This window comes from Mesoplodon mirus (genome assembly GCF_964341445.2).
Source record: "Mesoplodon mirus genome assembly, chromosome: 19".
In the NCBI taxonomy this organism is placed as follows: domain Eukaryota; kingdom Metazoa; phylum Chordata; class Mammalia; order Artiodactyla; family Ziphiidae; genus Mesoplodon; species Mesoplodon mirus.
Window position 1 is genome coordinate 50,411,304 of NC_138995.1, and position 21,252 is coordinate 50,432,555.

General features: G+C 39.0%; 1 protein-coding gene across 1 annotated transcript in view; it reads left to right on the forward strand.

The window, feature by feature from the left end:
- The first annotated feature begins 8,956 nt into the window (after nt 1–8,956).
- The window catches only part of LOC309795550 (uncharacterized protein), a 31,527-nt gene continuing 19,231 nt past the window's right edge, over nt 8,957–21,252 (forward strand). The window contains exons 1-3 of the mRNA XM_082607983.1: nt 8,957–9,068; nt 18,088–18,173; nt 19,606–19,732. Coding sequence (XP_082464109.1) covers nt 18,165–18,173; nt 19,606–19,732 — 136 coding nt within the window. The 5' untranslated portion in view covers nt 8,957–9,068; nt 18,088–18,164. The remainder of the gene's footprint in view (nt 9,069–18,087; nt 18,174–19,605; nt 19,733–21,252) is intronic.

Here is a 21,252-nt window from a genome sequence, read left to right on the forward strand (position 1 = left end):
CATTGTTGTATTCCTTCTGGTTGAGTCTTTATTTCCTTTTTTAAAAAAATTTTTATTGGAGTATAGTTGATTTACAGTCTTGTGTTAGTTTCAGGTGTAGAGCAAAGTGAGTCAGTTATACATATACATAAATCCACTCTTTTTTTAGATTCTTTTTCCATGTAGGCCATTACAGAGTATTGAGTTCCCTGTGCTATACACTAGGTCCATATTAGTTATCTATTTTATATATAGTAGTGTGATATATCAATCCCAATTTCTCAGTTTATCCCTTGCCTCCCATCCCCTGGTAACCATAAGTTTTGTTTTATACATCTGTGACTCTATTTCTGTTTTGTAAATATGTTCATTTGTACCGTTTTTTTTAGATTCTACATATGTGATATTATATGATATTTGTCTTTGTCTGACTTACTTCACTCAGTATGACAATCTCTAGATCCATCCATGTTGCTGCAAATGGCATTATTTTGTTCTTTTTATGGCTGAGTAATATTCCATTGTATATATGTACCACATCTTCTTTACCCATTCTTCTACTGATGGACATTTAGTTTGCTTCCATGTCCTGGCTATTGTAAGTAGTAAATAGTACTGCAATGAACATTGGGGTGCATGTATCTTTTCAAATTATGGTTTTCTCTGGGTATATGCCTAGGAGTGGGATTGCTGGGTCATATGGTAGTTCTATTTTTAGTTTTTTAAGGAGAGTCTTTATTTCTGAAATGACTCTTTTATTTCTAATTCTTTTCTGAGTTAGCACCCCATTTCTGATTTTTTTTGGTTCTAATTTATATTGTTCTTTCATATTTTGTATCATTTTCTAAATGCAATATTAGCTCATTTTGAAATAGTAGGTTCCAATTTTGATCTTTCTGATATGCTTTCATTGTCTGTAAGGATGTTATTGTATTCCTTATTCTTTCTCTCTCTCTCTCTCTCTCTTTTAAAATAGTAACTTTTATGGAGTTGGTCTGATACTTTTCTGTTACTTATTTTTATATAGTAGTTTCCCTGAACCACTTTAGAAGGAGGCTTGATTCAGGGTAATTTTTTATACCTACAGAGCTCCTTCTGTAGGCTTCACACAGTGTTGAAAAAGAAATACACACACACACACACACACACACATGTATATGGGCTTTCTGACACTTAATTGCTCTCTTCCTCCCTTCCACTTTTACCTGGACCTTGACTTCAATTCTGTTTTCCCTGTCCGGCTCAATTATGATTCCCCATTCTTTGCATTTTCTCCTCAGGGAGGAACTTTCTCCTGGAAAGAAATTTGGGCTGTCTACTTTGAAAGTTCTCACAGACAAAGCTTCACAAGCCCCTTCAGATCTTCCATCATGGACAACTTGCACTCCTCTCTCATTGGTGTGTGCAAAGCCACATCCCATTTCAGCTGTTGTTCTCAACTTGGCGCACTCTGCTTTCCAGTGAGTATGTTTTGGTGTTCTCTTGTTTTCAGGTTACTTCAGATGTCCAATTATTTTGCTTGGCTTCCTTCTTCACAGATGCACAGATTCACCATGCAGGTATTGCATTATGATTTTTCCCTATCTGCTTTTATTTGGGGATTCATGGGGATGTTATCTGTATTAGTTTGCTGGGGCTGTCATAACAAATTACCACAGGCTGTGTGGCTTAAGCAACAGAAATTTATTTTCTCGCAGTTCTGGTTGCTATTAGTCCAAGATCTAGATGTCAGGAAGTCTTTTCCTGCCTCTCTCTTTGGCTTGCAGATGGCCACCTTCTCACTGTGTCCCCACATAGCCTTTCCACTGGGCCAGCACTTCCCTAGTGTTTTTCAGAGTATCCAAATTTCCTCTTCTTATAAGAAGAGACTGGATTAGGGCCCACACTAATCATCTTAATTTAATCATCTCATTAAAGCCCCTGTCTTCAAATATGGTCACATTCTGAGGTACTGGGGGTTAGGGTTTCAACATATGAATTTGAGGGGAGGTGAAATTGAGCCCATAAAACTGTTTCATCCAGTTTTACTTAAATGTTGCCGATAGGTTTTTGGTTTTACTGGCTGCTTGCTCTATATTTATGTGGGGATTTGGGAAGACTTAAAAACTTTGCTAATGTAACTCCTATTTTTCTAGAATCTTTTTTACTTTTTATTGGCGTTGTTTAAGCTTTATTGAGGTACAATTTACATGTAGTAAAATTCACCAATTTTAAGTGTACAATTTGATGACTTTTGAAAAATGTATACAATCATGTAATTGTTACCACAAGCTGATTTAGAATGTTTCCTTCACTTCAAAAAGTTCCTTCAGGGCCTCCCTGGTGGCGCAGTGGTTGAGAGTCCGCCTGCCGATGCAGGGGATACGGGTTCGTGCCCCGGTCTGGGAGGATCCCATATGCTGCGGAGCGGCTGGGCCCGTGAGCCATGGCCACTGGGCCTGTGCGTCCGGAGCCTGTGCTCCGCGATGGGAGAGGCCACAACAGTGAGAGGCCCGCGTACAGCAAAAAAAAAAAAAAAAAAAAAAAAAAGTTCCTTCAGGGACTTCCCTGGTGGTCTAGTTGTTAAGACTCCATGCTTCCAATGCAGGGGGTGCAGGTTTGATCACTGGTTGGGGAACTAAGATCCCACATACCGTGTGGCACAGCCAAAAAAAAAAAAAAGTTCCTTCATGCCTTTTTGTCATCAACCCCTTCCCCAATCCCTGGCCCTGGCCTCTGGTAGCCACTAATCTACTTTCTGTCCACAAAAATTTCAACTTTTCTAGAATTTAATATAAATGGAATCATACAGTACATAATGTATTATGTAAGACTTCTTGTATTTAACATAATTCTTTAGAGATTCATTCATGTTGTTCTGTGTATAAGTAGATTACCTAATTCTTTTTTCTTTCTGAGTAATACAGCATTGTACAGAAATACTCTGATTTGTTTATCTCTTCACCAATTGATGCACATTGGGTGGTTTCCATTTTTTGGCAGTGTGAATAAAGCTGCTATGAACATTAAAGTGCAAATCTTTGTATAAGCAGGTATTCATTTCTCTTGGGTAAAAAAAGTCATATCTGGGTCATATGCTGAGTATATCTTTAACTTTATAAGAACATTGATACGTACCATCAATGTTTGAGAGTTCCATTTGTTCCATAAACTTGTCAACACTTAATATTTTCAGTTAAAAATTTTAACCATTTTAATGAGTGTGTAGCATCATCTCGTTTTAATTTACATTTTATTTACATTTTAATTTACATCTCATTGTTTTAATCTACTAGTGATGTTGAGCATCTCTTCATGTGGGTTTTTGGGTTTTTTTGTTTTGTAATGCCATTCACATATAATTTTTGGTGTAGTATCTGTTCAATCTTTTACCAGTCTTTATTGGGTTAGTTGCCTTCTTATTGTGTCATGAATTATTTGTATATTCAAGATACAAGTCCTTTATTAGACATATGGTCAGCAACTATTTTCTGCCAATCTGTAGCTTGCTTTTTCATTTACTTAACAGTGGATTTTGAAGAGAAAACGTTTTTAGTTTGGATGAAATAAACTTATCATTTTTTTTCTTTCATGGTTCATGCTTTTTACATCCTATCTAAGAAATATTTCCTAAACCAGGGTAACTAAGATTTATCACTTTTATTTTTAAATGGATTGAAAGAATTCAGGGTTGGGCAGTGAATAAAAAAGAAGCTCAAGTCATAAGTTTAAGTAATATATCAATTATAATAAAAATATGGGAGTCAGGGAAGACTACTCTATAATAATAGTCTATGGTATGAGCATATCAAAATTCATTTGCCCACATTTTTTTGAGACTTCAAACACAATTCTTTAATTACTTGGGGTTGCTTTCCCCCATAGCTTCCAACACTAGGCAACCACTAATCTATTTTCTATCTTTATAGATTTGCCTATTCAATATGTTTAATATAAATGCAATCATATAATATGCTGTCTTTTGTGTCTGCATTCTTTCACAGAATATGTTTTCAAGGTTCATCCATGTTGTAGCTGTGTCAATACTTCATTCCTTTCATGGCTGAATAGTATCCTGTTGTATGTATACTACATTTCATTCCTTCATTCATTAGTTGTTGGACATCTAGGTTGTTTTCACTTTTTGGTTATGATTAATAATGCTATGAGCATTCATGAAATTTTTCTGTGGACATATAGTTTCATTTCTCTTGGGTATATATATCTAAGAGTGGGATTGCTGGGTTGTATGGTTATATGGCTTTAACAGTTCGAGGAACTTCCAGACTGTTTTCCAAAGAGGCTGCACCATTTTATATTTCCACCAGGAGTGTATGAGTGTACTGATTTCTTCACAGCCTTGTCAACACTTGTTATTATCTGTCTTTTTTATTACAACTATCCTAATACATGAAGTGGTAGCTCATAGTTTTGACTTGCATTTCCCTGGTGACTAGTGACGTTGAGCATATTTTCATGTGCTTATTGGCCTGTATATATCTTCTTTGCAGAAATGTCTGTTCAGATATTTTGTCCATTTTTAAGTTGGGCTGTCTTTTTACTATTAAGTTGTAAGAGTTCTTTATATAATTCTAGATGTAAGTTCCTTATCAGATATATGACTTGCAAAATTACTTCCCATTCCGTGAGATGTCTTTTCACTTTCTATTTTTTATTTATTTATTTTTATTTTTTAAATTAAAAAAATTTTTTGGCTGCATTGGGTCTTTGTTGCTGTGCATGGGCTTTCTCTAGTTGTGGTGAGTGGGGGGCTACTCTTTGTTGTGGTGTGTGGGCTTCTCATTGTGGTGGCTTCTCTCATTGCAGAGCATGGGCTCTAGGGCACATGGGCTTCAGTAGTTGTGGTGCACGGGCTCCGTAGTTATGGCTTGCAGGCTCTAGAGCACAGGCTCAGTAGTTGCGGCACATGGGCTTAGTTACTCTGCGGCATGTGGGATCTTCCCAGACCAGGGATCGAACCCGTGTCCCCTGCATTGACAGGCCGATTCTTAACTACTGTGCCACCAGGGAAGCCCCCTTTCATCATAATAAATGGTCCCTCTTTATCTCTAGTAACATTTTTGTTTTGCTTTTTTTTTTTTTTTGCCACGCCGTGGGGCCTGTGGGATCTTAGTTCCCTGACCAGGGATCAAACCCTGGGCCCACGGCAGTGAAAGCGCCAAGTCTTAACCACTGGACCGACAGGGAATTCCCATGTTTTACTCTATCTTTGACTGGTATTAGTATAGCCAATCCAGCTTTGTTATGGTTGGTTTATAACTAACTTTTCTGTATCTTTAAATCAAAAGTGTAGCTCATAGAGACAGCATATAGTTGGATCTTTAAAAAATAAATACCGTCTGACAATCTCAGCTTTTTGATTGGATTGTTTAATTCATTCACATCTAATGTTATTAATATTGTTGCATTTACTACTGCCTCGTTACTTTTGTTTTCTATATCTTATGCCCTTTTTGTTCTTCTATTATTCTTTACTTCTTCCTTCTGCATTAAGTGAATATTTTCTAACATAACATTTAAATTCTTTTTTGTGTGTGTGTGTGTGTGTGTGGTACATAGGCCTCTCACTGTTGTGGCCTCTCCTGTTGCAGAGCACAGGCTCCGGACGCGCAGGCTCAGCGGCCATGGCTCACGGGCCCAGCCGCTCCGCAGCATGTGGGATCTTCCCGGACCGGGGCACGAACCCGTGTCCCCTGCATTGGCTGGCGGACTCTCAACCACTGCGCCACGAGGGAAGCCCTTAAATTCTTTTAATGATTTTTTTTTGGGGGGTATGCGGGTCTCTCACTGTTGTGGGCTCTCCCGTTGCGGAGCACAGGCTCCGGACGCACAGGCTCAGCAGCCATGGCTCACGGGCCCAGCCGCTCCGCGGCATGTGGGATCTTCCCAGACTGGGGCACGAACCCGTGTCCTCTGCGTCGGCAGGCGGACTCTCAAGCACTGCGCCACCAGGGAAGCCCTCTTTTAATGATTTTTTTTCCCGTATTTTAAAAGTTATTTTCTTGGTGGTTGCTCTAGGGCTTACCATACATATCTTACATTATCAGAATCTATTTCATATTTAGAGATATATTTATGTTACTCCTATATAGCTCTATTCCCTCACCCTCTTTTTTTGTAAATTTATTTATTTTATTTTATTTATTTATTTTTGGCTGAGTTGGGTCTTCATTGCTGAGCACGGGCTTTTCTCTGGTTGTGGCGAATGGGGGCTACTCTTTGTTGTGGTGTGCGGGCTTCTCATTGCGGTGGCTTCTCTTTTTGTGGAGCATGGGCTCTAGGCGTGTGGGCTTCAGTAGTTGTGGCACACGGGCTCAGTAGTTGTGGCTTGCGGGGTCTAGAGCGCAGACTCAGTAGTTGCAGTGCATGGGCCTAGTTGCTCCATGGCATGTGGGATCTTCCCAGACTAGGGCTGGAACCTGTGTCTCCTGCATTGGCAGGTGGATTCTTAACCACTGTGCCACCAGGGAAGCCCTTGTTTCGGTTCTTATACCATAAACAAGTATCCTTTTCTCAGTGTGGTTAGTATTACTTTTTTCCTCTCATTTTTGTGCTTTTAAAAAAATATTTATTTATTTATTATTATTATTTTTGGCTGTGCTGGGTCTTAGTTGTGGTATGTGGGATCTTTAGTTGTGGCATGCATGCAGGATCTAGTTCCCCGACCAGGGATTGAACCCTGGCCCCCTGCATTGGGCGCACGGAGTCTTACCCCCTGGACTACCAGGGAAGTCCCTCAACTTTGTGCTTTTTGTTGGTGATTTTGCTGTTTAAAATGGTCCCCAAGTTTATGCTGAAGTGCTAGTGTTTCTAAGGGCAAGAAGGATTACAGAGATGTGCCTTACAGAGACAATACATGTGTTAGATAAACTTCATTCAGGAATGAGTTATGCTGTTGTTGGCCTTGAGTTCAATGTCAATAAATCAATAACATATAAAAAGTGTCTTTAAATAGAAACACATAAAACAATGTTATGTATTGACTGGTTGAGGAAAATGTTGTAACCAGATATTTATAGGAAACTAACTTTGTATCTCTGCTAGGAGCAACAGTTTACTAATTCAGTGTTTGCAACAACTGTATAGAATATAACTACCATGAATAATGAGAATCCACAGGCCATTCAGTCTACACTAACTTCTCAGTTCTGCCCTTGTAGTTCAAATGTAGCCATAGACAGTACATAAAGGAGGATGACTACGCCCCAATAAAACTTTGTGTAGGACACTGAAATTGAAATATATAATTTTCACACCTCATGAAATATTCTTCTTCTTGATTATTATCATTGATTTTTTTAAACCATTAAAAAAACACAGACACCATAGACACTCACTAGCTATACAACAGGTGGCAGGCGAGATTTGGCCTGCAGGCTATAGCTTGCCAACCCCTGCTTTAAAAGAACTACAGTCTAAAATTATATTTACTGGCTTGATTGTTAGTAATAATATTGGTATTACAATTTTAAACTATTTTATAGCAATTCTAGGCTAAGGGAAATAAATAAATATGTTAATATTACTAGGAACTAGAATTTCTGTTAGAGAAAAGAAGCAGAAATATAAAAGAATAAAACCCTGTAATGTTAAATTTGAATTAGTAATGTCAGTATGGACTCATGCTTTGAGTCTTTTCTTGCCCTCCTTTAACAAAGGGAAAAGAGTGTCTGATCCAGGACTCAAGATATCTGACTTCCTAATCCTGGACTGTCTGCTCTAGCCATACTGCTTCTCTTTTGTGTAAAGATTTTTTTTTTTTTCATAGACTAGGGCTTCTTAAATCTTCCTAACAAAATCCCCTTAACACTATGAAAGAGGGAAAGCCCACTCATGGGAATTTGGGGCAGAAGCAAATCAACTACTTTATGCAGGAATTTCCTTTGAAATCTTATTTTTAAAGTAATGCTTATTTGCATTTTTCTCCATAAGAAACCTGTGATTAAATGTGAAATAATTTCCCAGAAAAATCCGTTTTTTCACTAAATCCTTCAGTAAAGTTGATGCTCCTTGAAGATGCAATATCCCTGTTCAGAGCTGAGGAGAGTGAGGCTCCTGGTCACATCCAATCATCCAGATAGGGCTTCCCTGGTGGCGCAGTGGTTGAGAGTCCGCCTGCTGATGCAGGGGACATGGGTTCGTGCCCCGGTCCGGGAAGATCCCACATGCCGCGGAGAGGCTAGGCCCGTGAGCCATGGCCGCTGAGCCTGCGCATCTGGAGCCTGTGCTCCACAACGGGAGAGGCCACATCAGTGAGAGGCCCGCGTACCGCAAAAAAAAAAAAAAAAAAAAAAAAAAAAAAAATCATCCAGATAGCCACCTCCTCAGTCCTGCAGGAACATACCAGAAGCACACACACTCGCCCACACAATCAGGCAGGTCGTTTCTCAGACACACACACACTGAGTGACTCACATCCAGAGTCTGCAGAGAAGGCCCAAGGAAAACAAATCTATCAAAACCGAGCCACATAAATGCTCAATTACAGACACGTTCACAGAAACGCAACCTCATGCACTCACAGTCAGCCCCACTATCTCACAGGCCCTCACAACATTCTCAGTCCGACACAGCCCGACACAATTCCAGTCATAAAATCTTCATAAACCGCATTCCAATCCCAGCAGTCGCACCATCTTAAACACAACCAGCCACATTCAATGAAAAAAATCGCACTCAGAACCACTCCAAAGACAGATACACAAGCGCTGTCCTTGGTCATAGACTCTCCGGTTGGCCCCGCGGAGAGTCCTATTTTCGCATTCACATCCCTCTTTAATGCGCCCGTCGTCCGTCCCCGCCCCGCTCCAGGCCCTGCAGCGACTTCCTCAGGACAAAGAGCCGAGAACCCCGCCCCGCTGTGGAGCGACTGGATCTCGGGCTCACTCAACACATCCCACTCAAAACAGCTCATTCACTGATGCTCCGCCCCCTGGGGCTCGGCCGCCCCTGCGCACTCAGTGCGTGCAGCCTGCGCTCCCAACAAGCCCCGCGCGCGGCCCGTTAGGCCCCGGGGGCTGTGGACTTACCTGAGGTGTCGTGCGCTCTCTTCCGCTGGCCATCACCGTGAGACGGGTTCGGCGCCCCAGGTGAGCAGTCCTGGCTCGGAGCATCTGTTCTGGCCATCGGTAGGAAAGGCGTTGCGGCCCGGGGATGAGGGAGAGGGAAGGGAAGCGCTGCAGCACCTCAAAGTGTCGGGAGCCCAGCATCTCAGCCCCGAGTGGGCGTGAGAACCGCGGAGGTGTAACGGTGTGGTGTGTCTGTGGGCGTGACTGCACCGGGGTATGGCATCGGGACTGTGCGCGGTTGTGAGGCCGGAACTAGTGGGTGATGGCGTTTGTGGACTGAATGGGGTGCAGAGCCTCTTGTGTGACCGTCGGTTGCCGTGGACTGGGTGACTCCGACCCCAGCGTCACGGCTGAGTCTTCTGCCAGCCGCAGAGAAATGGCCCCCAGTCAGGTAACTGAGAGCCAGAGAAAAGACTCCCAGCAAAAAGACTCAGACCCGTCTTGGGATAAGAATGTTAGAACTGAACGTGCCCCCCAGGCTGGCTCCTGGGAGTATTCCCAGCGCACTACATCCTCCGGCGGGCGCGCGCGGACACCCACGCACGGTTGCTCACACAGCTCCGCACTTTCCACCTGCAGGTTTCGGAGCCACGGAATTCCCTCTCCGCACAGCTGTGACCCTGGCTTTTCTCTAATACTGGGAAGAGTCAGTACCCTTCCTCTTCCTTTCTCTGGGCGTGCGTGGGTGGTGGTTGGTGGGGACAGATGCGGTCGTGGCGTGCCCTAATTTAGCCGACGTGGGCAGGGCTCCAAGAAAGGCCTATATTGTCTTAAGATTCCCTTCTTCCTCAGTCTTGTCAAACTAAGAAAAGGGCTTTGATGAGGAGGAGGAATGAATTTCTATTGCCCACTTAAAAGTCAAGGTCAAGACGAGTGGGTATTTCCACTTGTTCTCTGAAATGCATTTTTATTTTTTAGGACCTGGAAACATTTGCTTCCTTCTTCTTAGTATGACCTGTCCATTAATTTGATATGTAGTTCCCCTCCCTAGTGCCTATATGCATATATCCATGTGGCAGATACTTCCCCTTACTTCTGAGAGCTTTCTTTTTTTTAACTATGTGTAAAGGTCTTATAACAGTGCCTGATACTTCATAAGTACTTAATAAACATTAGCTATTTGTTGTTAAGTGGTGATTTGGAGCAATTCCCCATCGGCCTCCAATAGATCAGGAAAAATGGAAATACCATGCTAATTGTGTTGAACATTTCCTAGTTTTAAAAAATGAGGTGCTCCAGGGAACTCTACTCAATGCTCTGCAGTGACCTAGATGTGAAGGAAATCCAAAAAAGAGGGGATATATATATAGGTATAGCTGATTCACTTTGCTGTACAGTAGAAACTAACACAACATTGTAAAGCAACTATACTCCAATAAAAATTTTTTTTAAAAATGAGGTTCTCAAACGGTTTGAATAGGAATTCTTAACTGGTGGTAATTTAAATCCATTTGGGGCTTTCACTTTACCAGAAACCCCTTGAGATTGTATGTGAAATTATAATAGTTGATAATATGCCATTTTTCTGGGAAGGAAGTCCATAATTTAATGAGATTATCAAACATGACCCAAAAAGATTCAGATCCATTGGCCTAGAATCAAAGACTGTAATGTCTGAGAATGTTCTTTGAAATAGGAACTATATAAAATTAGTATCTATGGGAATTACCTGGGGGACCAGTGGTTAAGACTCCACTGCCGTGGGCCACTGGGTTCAATCCCTGGTCGGGGAACTAAGATTCTGTAAGCTGCATGGCGCAGCCAAAAATAAATAAAATAAGGTAAGATAAGATAAAATAAAATGTGTCTAATAATAGGAAATTATTCAATAAATCACATTCCATCCATGTGATGCGATTTTATGCCATTGGTATTGACTCATGAGAAGGAAAAGAAGTAAAATGATCAATTTTAAGCAATAGTTACAGTTTTGAACAAGATGACTCAAGACATTTTTAGTTATGTATGAATTCCTTTTAATAAACTAGGGATTTGTGTGACATTTTGCAACGATATATCTAATATGAAAATTTAGTTATTCAGAAAGGAGGAGATAAAGCATCTGTTGTATACCAAATACTGTTCTGTCTGCTTTGGTATACTCTTTCTAAACTTGGGAATGCTGTTTACCTTCATTGTGTTCAGTTACAGGAGAAGGATTGTGAAGATAGCTTATTGTTTTGATGAACAGTAAAAGAACAGTTATTTATTTCTGCCATACTAATTTGTGTGTGCATGTGTGTGTGTGTGTAGAACCCTCTCATGTCACAGGCCTATGACTCACATTTCTCTTAACAACTGGAAGGTACGCCCTCTCCCAACTCTATTTTATTTATATGGAAATAGTAATTTAATTTTTGTTTCTGATGATAGAATTCATGCAGGTTTATTGTAAAAAGAAAAAAAATGCAGGAACCTAAGGATGTTTTTTTAAGAAGAAAATTTTAAATGCCCTTAGTCCCATCATCCAGAGTTAATGAATATTACAATTCTGATGTTTGTTTTTCCAAATATTTTTTTGTGCACTTGTGTACATATGTTTGGTTTGCAAAATAGAATCATAAAAATTGGTTATTTAAAGAGATAAAGACTCTCCAACACTTTGAAAAAGCAATCCAGTGCAGTCATAAGATTTATTATATTGTTATGCCTATGCAGGGTAAAGGGGAGTGCAATGGTTCCCCTCTAATTTGAAAAACTTTTCAAAAATTTACACTTTTTAGTTATGGAGGCAATGATTTTTGTTAACTACTTTCTTAAGCCTAGTTCTAAAATTTATTGATGCTGTTAAGAAAGACCAGTTGTGGGGCTTCCCTGGTGGCGCAGTGATTGGGAGTCCGCCTGCTGATGCAGGGGACGCGGGCTCGCGCCCCGGTCCGGGAGGATCCCACATGCTGCGGAGCGGCTGGGCCCGTGAGCCATGGCCACTGAGCCTGCGTGTCTGGAGCCTGTGCTCTGCAACAGGAGAGGCCACAGCAGTCAGAGGCCTGCGTACCGCAAAAAAAAAAAAAAAGAAAGAAAGACCAGTTGTGAAAATCTCAAAAAAATTACTGTTAAGAAAAAGGAGAAGGGGCATTCTAGTATTAAAATTATTAGAGGACTTCCCTGGTGGCTCAGTGGTTGAGAATCCGCCTGCCAGTGCAGGGGACACGAGTTCGAGCCCTGGTCCGGGAGGATCCCACATGCCGCGGAGCAACTAGGCCCGTGCACCACAGCTGCTGAGCCTGCTCTCTAGAGCCCACGAGCCACAGCTACCAAGCCCATGAGCCACAACTACTGAGCCTGCGTGCCACAACTACTGAAGCCCGTGTGCCTGGAGCCCATGCTCTGCAACATGAGAAACCACCATAATGAGAAGCCCGGGCACCACAACGAAGAGTAGTCCCCACTCACCGCAACTAGAGAAAGCCTGCACGTAGCAACGAAGACACAATGCGGCCAAAAAAAAAAAAAATAAATGTTCCTTAAAAAAAAACATTATTAGAGATGATTTATCAAAAATTTTAAATTTTTAATTAAAAATTGTTAATTTTCTTCAATAAATAGAATGAAGAACATATCATGTTTTTCATTTTATTCAGTGCTTATAATAAGCTGCTTTAAGTTCTTTATACGTATTATATTAACGGTTCACAACAACCCTATAAGATAGGTATAAGATAGATACTGTTATTTTTTTGATGTGGTCCATTTTTAAAGTCTTTATTGAACTTGTTACAGTATTGCTTCTGTTTTTATGTTTTCATTTTTTGGCTTCCAGGCATGTGGGATCTTAGTTCCCCAACCAGGGGTCGAACCTGCACCCCGTGAATTGGGAGGCGAAGTCTTAACCACTGGACCACCAGGGAAGTCCCCTAGATACTGTTATTATTCTCCAGTTTTTCTATGAGGGAACAGAGGCACTGAAAATTAGTAACGTGTCCAAAGCCTCCTAGCTGATAACTGTCAGAGCTTAGATTCACATCCTGGATCCTGACAACAAAGCCTGTGTTTTTCATATGTGAGAGTCAATCACCTCTCAACATTGTGCATATTCTTTTTAGTCTGCCTAGTGTACTTGGTAGTTTATCATGGATATCTTTCTTCATTAATTAATATGAACCAGTATCATCATTATTAATAATTATATAATATGCTATCATACAGTGTAACATAAATTTATTTAGCTTGTTGACTATTGTTAGGTATTCTTTTGGTTATAAATTATTCTTTGAAGAACTTCCTTGCATATACTTCTTTGTGTATACTTTTACAAATATTCCCTAAGGATAAATTCCTAGAATTGGAATTTCTAGGTTAAATTATCAGACATTTAAAAAGAACTCATATCATGCCAGATCCTGTGTTAGTGCTTGGGGAAAATACAGTAACTAAAATCCTTAAGTTGCTTTTTATCTATCAAGGTAGATAAACCTCTACAGGAATAAGACTAAAATAAAGTCAATGAAGAAGTCTGATGGCATGGCTTGGGAGTTCCTGGAAAGGAAACATCATCTGATTATAGCAAGCAGTATCAGGTTGTGACCAAATAGTACCAAACCCATCAGATTTCTGTGGAGGTCAATGGATTTTATGTAATAAGCTTTGTCTCACAGTTTATTTTTTCCTCATGATGTTGATGCAGGGCGAGACCAACAGAAAAGACAATTCATTAGCTCTTTGGAGGGCATCGTGACTAAAATGACTAATTCAGAACCAAGATAAATTCATCAGTCAAAAAGTTATGAGAGGCAGCAGAAACTTAGAAATCATAGAGTTGGTTCAGATATTGGGAGCTGAAATAAATTAAAAAATAGAAGCTTTTTTCCTCCAAGTTCAAGGGATGATTGCTTTAAAAAATCTCTTTCACCTACTTGAAGAAAAACTTCCTGTTTATAAAATTTTTTAAAATATATATATATTTCAAGGGTGTATATGGCCATATAAAATTATGAAGTAAATGTAAGCAAAAAGAAGAAAATTAAGATCACAATGTAGAAATAAGCAATCTTTGCAGATTTTTTTCTGTCTGTTGATGCCTGTTAGTACCTCTTTATGCCAATATCTATGTATACTTTACAAATATAATTACATCCATTTCATTTTATTTTTCTAAAGACTGCATATCTTGAATATTTTTTATGTCTGTGTATTTTCTAAAGCTTAAACTTATATAATATTTTACATCAACTATGCCTCAATTGAAAAAAAATTTTTAATAATAAAGGTTAGCATTTAGTGATTACTTTGCACATACATGAATATATAGATACATATAGGTGTTTTTACCTGCCATGACAGGATCACAGTACTCACAACTGTTGTTACCTGCATTCTTCACACAGCAACATGTAGTAAACATATTTCCATCTTTCCTATTTAAGATCTACATCATAATTTTAATTTTTTATTTTTATTAAAAATTTTTTTAAAAATTTATTTATTTTATATTGCCTGCATTGGGTCTTCGTTGCTGCGTGTGGGCTTTTCTCTGGTTGTGGCGAGTGGGGGCTACTCTTCATTGTGGTGCGCTGGCTTCTCATTGCGGGGGCTTTTCTTGTTGTGTGGCTCGCGGGCTCTAGGCATGCAGGCTTAGTAGTTGTGGCGCACGGGCTTAGTTGCTCTGGGGCATGTGGGATCTTCCCGGATCAGGGCTTGAACCCGTGTCCCCTGCATTGGCAGGCGGATTCTTAACCACTGCGCCACCAGGGAAGCCCTACATCATAATTTTTAAATGGAAAGTTTTTTCACTCTATGGATGCTTTATAATTTATTAAATCTATTTCTACTGAAGGATGCTTCAGTTCTGGAAAGCTTTTTTCCCCTAGGAATAATGTCTGTCAGCACACTTTTACATTTTTGTCCATATATACAATTATTTAATATTTTCTTTAATCCCATAAGTTAGAATTTCTGCATCAAAGGGTTTTCATGGTTTAAATGCTGCTTGTACCTACTTTAAATTTTGTGCAGTCTACAGGTTAGAATGTTCATATCCTTACAAACTTGCTAATATGGGCATCAGTACTCTTAAAATGAGGTTTAATATCTTTAGGTAATTTGATGTGTTATTTCTATTTTTTAGTGAGTCATACCTCATGTTTCTCTCACTGGGACAAGAGATTCTGGGTTTCAGGGGCAAGAGCTAGAGGTGAAAGAGAGCTGACTTTGTGGTTAGAAAAGTAAGGATTCCAAATGCAGCTTTGCTACTTATTAACTGAATTTTTGCAAGTGATTTCACTTCTTTTAGTGTGAATTTTCTGATCCATTGCATAGATAGGATAATTACGATACTACATAGCAATCCTGCAGATACAATTAACATATAAAATACCTATCATACAGAAGTCCTTTTTTTCTCTTCTTTTTTTTAATTGATGTATAATTGACATAGAACACTGTTTTAGTTTCAAGTGTACAACATAATGATTTGATATTTGCATATATTGCAAAATGATCACAGTAAGTCTAGTTAACATCTGTGGACATACATAGTTACAATTTTTTTTTCTTGTGATAAGAACTACTCTCTTAACAACTTTCAAATATGGAATACTATATTATATATATATTAACTATATCACCATGCTATACATTACAACCCATGACATTAATTTTAAAACTAGAAGTTTGTCCCTTTGCCCCCCCTTCAACCATATCACCCTCTCCACCCCTCCCATCCCCCCACCTCGGGAAGCTACTAATCTGTTCTTTGTATCTGTGAGCTTGGTTAGAGTTTGTTTGTTTGTGTTTTTTAGATTTTACATATAAGCAAGATTATACAGTATTTGTCTTTCTCTGTCTGACTTATTCCGCTTAGCATGATGCACTCAAGGTCCATCTGTGTTGCTGAAAATGGCAAAATTTTATTCTTTTTATGGCTGAATAATATTCCTGTGTGTGTGTGTTTCACATTTTCTTTATCCATTAATCCATTGATGGACATTTAGGTTGTTTCCATAATTTGGCTGTTGTAAATAATGTTGCAGTGAACATGGGGGTGCATAAATCTTTTCAAATTAGTGTTTTCATTTTCTTCAGAAAATACCTAGTAGTGCAATTGCTGGATCATATGGTAGGTCTATTTTTAATATTTTGAGAAACCTCCATACTGTTTTCCATAATGGCTGTACCAATTTACATTCCTGCCAACAGTGCACAAAGGTTCCCTTTTCTTCACATTCTTGCCAACATTTGTTATTTCTTGTCTTTTTGATAATAACCATTCTAACAGGTGTATGACGATATCTCATTGTGGTTTCAGTTTGCATTTCCCTGACAATTAGTGATGTTGAGCATCTTTTCATGTACCTGTTGGCCATCTGTTATAACTTCTTTGGAAAAATGTCTATTTAGATCTGCCCATTTTTTAATCAAGATATATTTTTTTGCTATTGTATGGGTTCTTTATATATTTTGGAATTGATCCCTTATCAGATATATGATTTGCAAATATTTTCTCCTATTCAGTAGGTTGCCTTTTCATTTTGTTGATGATTCCTTTGCTGTGCAGCAGCTTTTTAGTTTGATGTAATCCCACTTGTTTATTTTTGCTTTTGTTGCCTTTATTTTTGGTGTCAAAAATTCATCACCAAGACCTATGTCTAGGCACTTAACTTCCTGTGTTGTCTTCTAGGAGCTTTACGGTTTCAGGTCTTAAACATTCAAGTCTTTAATCCATTTTGAGTTCATTTTTGTGTATGGTATGAAATAGTGGGCCAGTTTCATTCTTTTGCATGTGGCTGTCTGGTTTTCCCAACACCATTTATTGAAGAGACTGTCCTTTTCCCACTGTATATTCTTGGCTCCTTTTTGTAAATTAATTGATCATGTACACATGGGTTTTATTTCTGGGCTCTCTATTCTGTTCCATTGACCTATATAGCTGTTTTTTTTTGGGGGGGGCAATATCATATTGTTTTGATTACTGTAGCTTTGTAATATAGTTTGAAATCAGGAAGCATGATGCCTCCAGCTTTTTTCTTCTTTCTCACAATTGCTTTGGCTATTTGGGGCCTTTTGTGGTTCCATACAAATTTTAGGATTGTTTGTTCTAGTTCTGTGGCATATTCCAATGGAATTTTGATAGAGATTGCATTTAATCTGTAGATTGCTCTGGGCAGTATGGACATTTTAACAATATTAATTCTTCTAATTTATGAACATTGAATATCTTTCTATTTATTTGTGTCATCTTCAGTTTCTTTCATCAGTGTCTTATAGTTTTCAGTGTACAAGTCTATTTAACCTCCTTGGTTAAATATATTCCTAGTTATTTTATTCTTTTGATGCAATTATAAATGGGATTGTTTTCTTAATTTCTCTTTCTTATAGTTCATTATTAGTAGATATAAGTGCACCTGATTTTTGTAAATTGATTTTGTATCCTGCAACTTTACTGAATTCTTTTATTCTAACAGTTTTCCTGTGGGGTCCTTAGGATTTTCTATATATAATATCATGTCTGCAAATAGAGATAGTTTTACTTCTTCCTTTCCAGTTTGGATGCCTTTTATTTCATTTTCTTGTGAAAAGTCTTGATAAATAGATATGTGTTATTGTCTAACTGCTGACAACATGAATCCACACCTCTTCAGCCTAGGTTGTAAGAAACAGAATGACAAATGAAGTCATCCAGGAAAGCAATGTGGATGATTCTGATTGAAAATAGTGATGAGCCCAGAGGCTTCTGGAAGTTACTGTTATGACTGCAGGCAGGCAGAGCTGCCAGTGCAGTAATTTCTCAGTGGTAACGGCTGCTAGCATTGGTCCTATGAATTTCTCTCTTTGTATCTGTTTAATTTAAGCAGGCTTGTGAGGTTTTGAAAGAGATTCTGGTTTAGATGATGTGGTCCCTTATCAGCCCTGAAATTTATAAGTAGGGATTAGATTTGTCTATACTTCCCCAAATTTCCGTGTGTTTGTGTGTGTGTGTGTGTGTGGGTGGGTGGGTGGGTGGGTGGGTGTGGTGGGGAGGTCCAGGGAGGGGAAAGAATATATTAAACTGAGTCGTTTAGAGAGTTCTGAGGCCTATCTCATGGCCCCCTTTTTCTCCCCCTAGCTCTGGCCTCTGTGAAGTGTGCTTCTCCAGACAAGTAAACCCCAAGGAGGACTAACCAGTTCTTGAATTTCTAAACCATGGCCCATGTAAGTTGCTGTTTCTTTCACCTTCTGGAAGTTAAGGTCCTATAAACTTTTCTTTATCCTGAAACTTCTTACTTATCAGAGCCCTATCTAAGGACCCATTTCCTCCAAATCCAGTGAGAGATGAGGCCAAATAAATAGTACAATGCCCTTCTTGTGAGTCCTCTTTTTTCCCGTCATTGTTCATGTATTCATTGAACAAATCATTCAGCATCTCTTATATGTGCTCAGTCTTCTGCTAAAAGCTGCAGTGGAGCAGAAATGAAATCCCTTTAGGGAGACGTTTCACCATCTCTTTTGAGTAGTTGAGAGAGTATGGGCCCATTTGACTGCTCATGGGAAAACGCTAAATTTTTCCAAAGTTGAGTTTTCCAAGTAGGTAAGGTTTGCTGTTGGTTGACCTCAGCCTCAGTACATGATGAGATCTCATGCTTTATGAGGCTTTTAGGACTAGGTAGGATTATGGTTGGGTCGTGCATGCAGAGAGATCAAGTATCTTCTCTGGAAATCCCTAAGAGTTGTATACCATTTATATTGGAACAGGATGAGCTAGTCTAGAATGACATCTTTGTGATTCTGGATCACCAGTATCCAGAATCTACATCAGTATCCTCTAACTCAGGAATAAGGAATGCATACAGTGAGGGATGGAAAATGATAGATAAGAAGATCATGCAGATATCTATTTCATAGACTATTATACAACCAATTTTTAAAATTTCATTAAAGAATTTGTCATAAATGGGGAAATGTTTATGATCTGATTCAATGATGAACTTGGAAGAAAGTTTTAATTGTATTCAGATCCTTTTCCAACATAGAGATATCATAGGAAAACTTTTTTTAAATCTTGTTCTTTAAGGGGAAAGGGTGGAAGAACACATTTTTTGAGAATTTGTGAGGGAGACATACAACAGGCAGAAGGCTTATACACAGTATTTCATTTAATTAGAAAACTGAGGGACTTCCCTGGTGGTCCAATGGGTAAGACTCCACACTCCCAGTGCAAGGGGCCTGGGTTTGCGCCCTGGTCAGGGAACTAGGTCCCGCATGCATGCCGCAACTAAGAGTCGCATGCTGCAACTGAGAAGTCTTCATACTGCAACTAAAGATCCTGCATGCCGCAACTAAGACCTGGCACAGCATAAATACATACATACATACATACATACTGATTATTTTTTTTCCCAGATGTGTTTGGATAGTTAAGTATGCTAGAGTATACAAGAGGCTGTATCTATAGCAACAGGATCCTTCAGGAACATATAGGCATCCTGCTTCAAGCACACTCATTTCCTAACTACTGTGTTATGGGCTTCCAGCCCAAGCCTGTTTGCTTGCTCTATGATCCATTTCCTGCAATATCGCTTCCATTTTTTTCTCCCATCTTAAAACAAATATTCTTTAATTTCAGTTGTATGGTTTGTCATTTCAGGGATCAGTGATGTTCAGTGATGTGTCCATAGACTTCTCTCAGGAGGAGTGGGACTACCTGGACTTGGAACAGAGGGATTTGTATAGAGATGTAATGTTGGAGAACTACAGCAACTTGGTCTCATTGGGTAAGGTTATCTGCCTCTAGAAATTTAGACTCTGTTCTCTGCAAAGTTAGCTTTCTTCTCTGGAAATTTCAGGAATATCTTTCAAGAAACTATCTAAATTTCTGCTCCCTGTTCTCAAGGGAATGGTTTGAGCTTTTTTTGTTTGGAAGTGAGCACCTTTACTAAGCATCTTCATCTTTCCCAACCTTATGTGGCCTTCAGGCCTTCCTTAATGATGAAAGGACTGGGTTTGAAATCTGGGTGATTTACAAGCTTACCAGTGTCAAAGAAAGCAGGCTTCACTTTGTATCTGAACTCAGAATTGCTGTAGGTGTTTTGTTATTTGTTGGTACACCTATAAGGAAAATAGCTAGACCTTATTTCTTGGTTTTTCTCTGACTTTCAGATGAACACATAATTTTTTTAGTGGTAAGTGGTATCAACCGGATTTATTTACGGTTCAGGAGAACTCATGTCTTATATTAATAAACAAACATATTCACTCCAACCTACTTTTATGATTAAAAGCTAAAAATCCAAGAACTTTGCATGTAACATTGTATGAATATCCTAAGAAAAAACAGTAAATGCCTCAGGAAACTTCTTATTTTCCTCTCATTAAAATAGCAATTATATGATACAGCCACTATGGAGAACAGTATGGAGGTTCCTTAAAAAACTAAAACTAGAACTACCATATGACCCAGCAATCCGCTACTGGGCATATACCCTGAGAAAACCATAATTCAAAAGGAGTCATGTACAACAATGTTCATTGCAGCTCTATTTACAATAGCCAGGACATGGAAACAACCTAAGTGTCCATCGACTGATGAATGGATAAAGAAGATGTGGCACATATATATAATGGAATATTACTCAGCCATACAAAGAAATGAAATTGAGTTATTTATAGTGAAGTGGATGGACTTAGAGTCTGTCATACAGAGTAAGTCAGAAAGAGAAAAACAAATACCGTATGCTAACACATATATATGGAATCTAAAAAAAAAAAAAAAAAAGGTTCTGATAAACCCAGGGGCAGGACAGGAATAAAGATGCAGACATAGAGAATGGACTTGAGGACACAGGGAGGGGGAAAGGTAAGCTGGGACGAAGTGGAAGAGGAGCATTGACATATGACACTACCAAATGTAAAATAGATAGCTAGTGGGAAGCAGCTGCATAGCATAGGGAGATCAGCTCGGTGCTTTTTGACCACCTAGAGGGGTGGGATAGGGAGGGTGGGAGGGAGACGCAAGAGGGAGGGGATATGGGGATATAAGTATATGTATAGCTGATTCACTTTGTTATACAGCAGAAACTAACACAACAATGTAAAACAATTACACTCCAATAAAGATGTTAAAAAAACCAATTATAGTAAATAATAGCTAATAAAATATATGTAGCACTCAGTGTATATTCTAGGCAATGTTTAGATATGGATATATATTAATATAACCTGCACAACAATCATGTACGATAGGTACTATAATTATCCCTATTTTATAGGTGAGGAAAGTAAAGCAAAGGCAAAA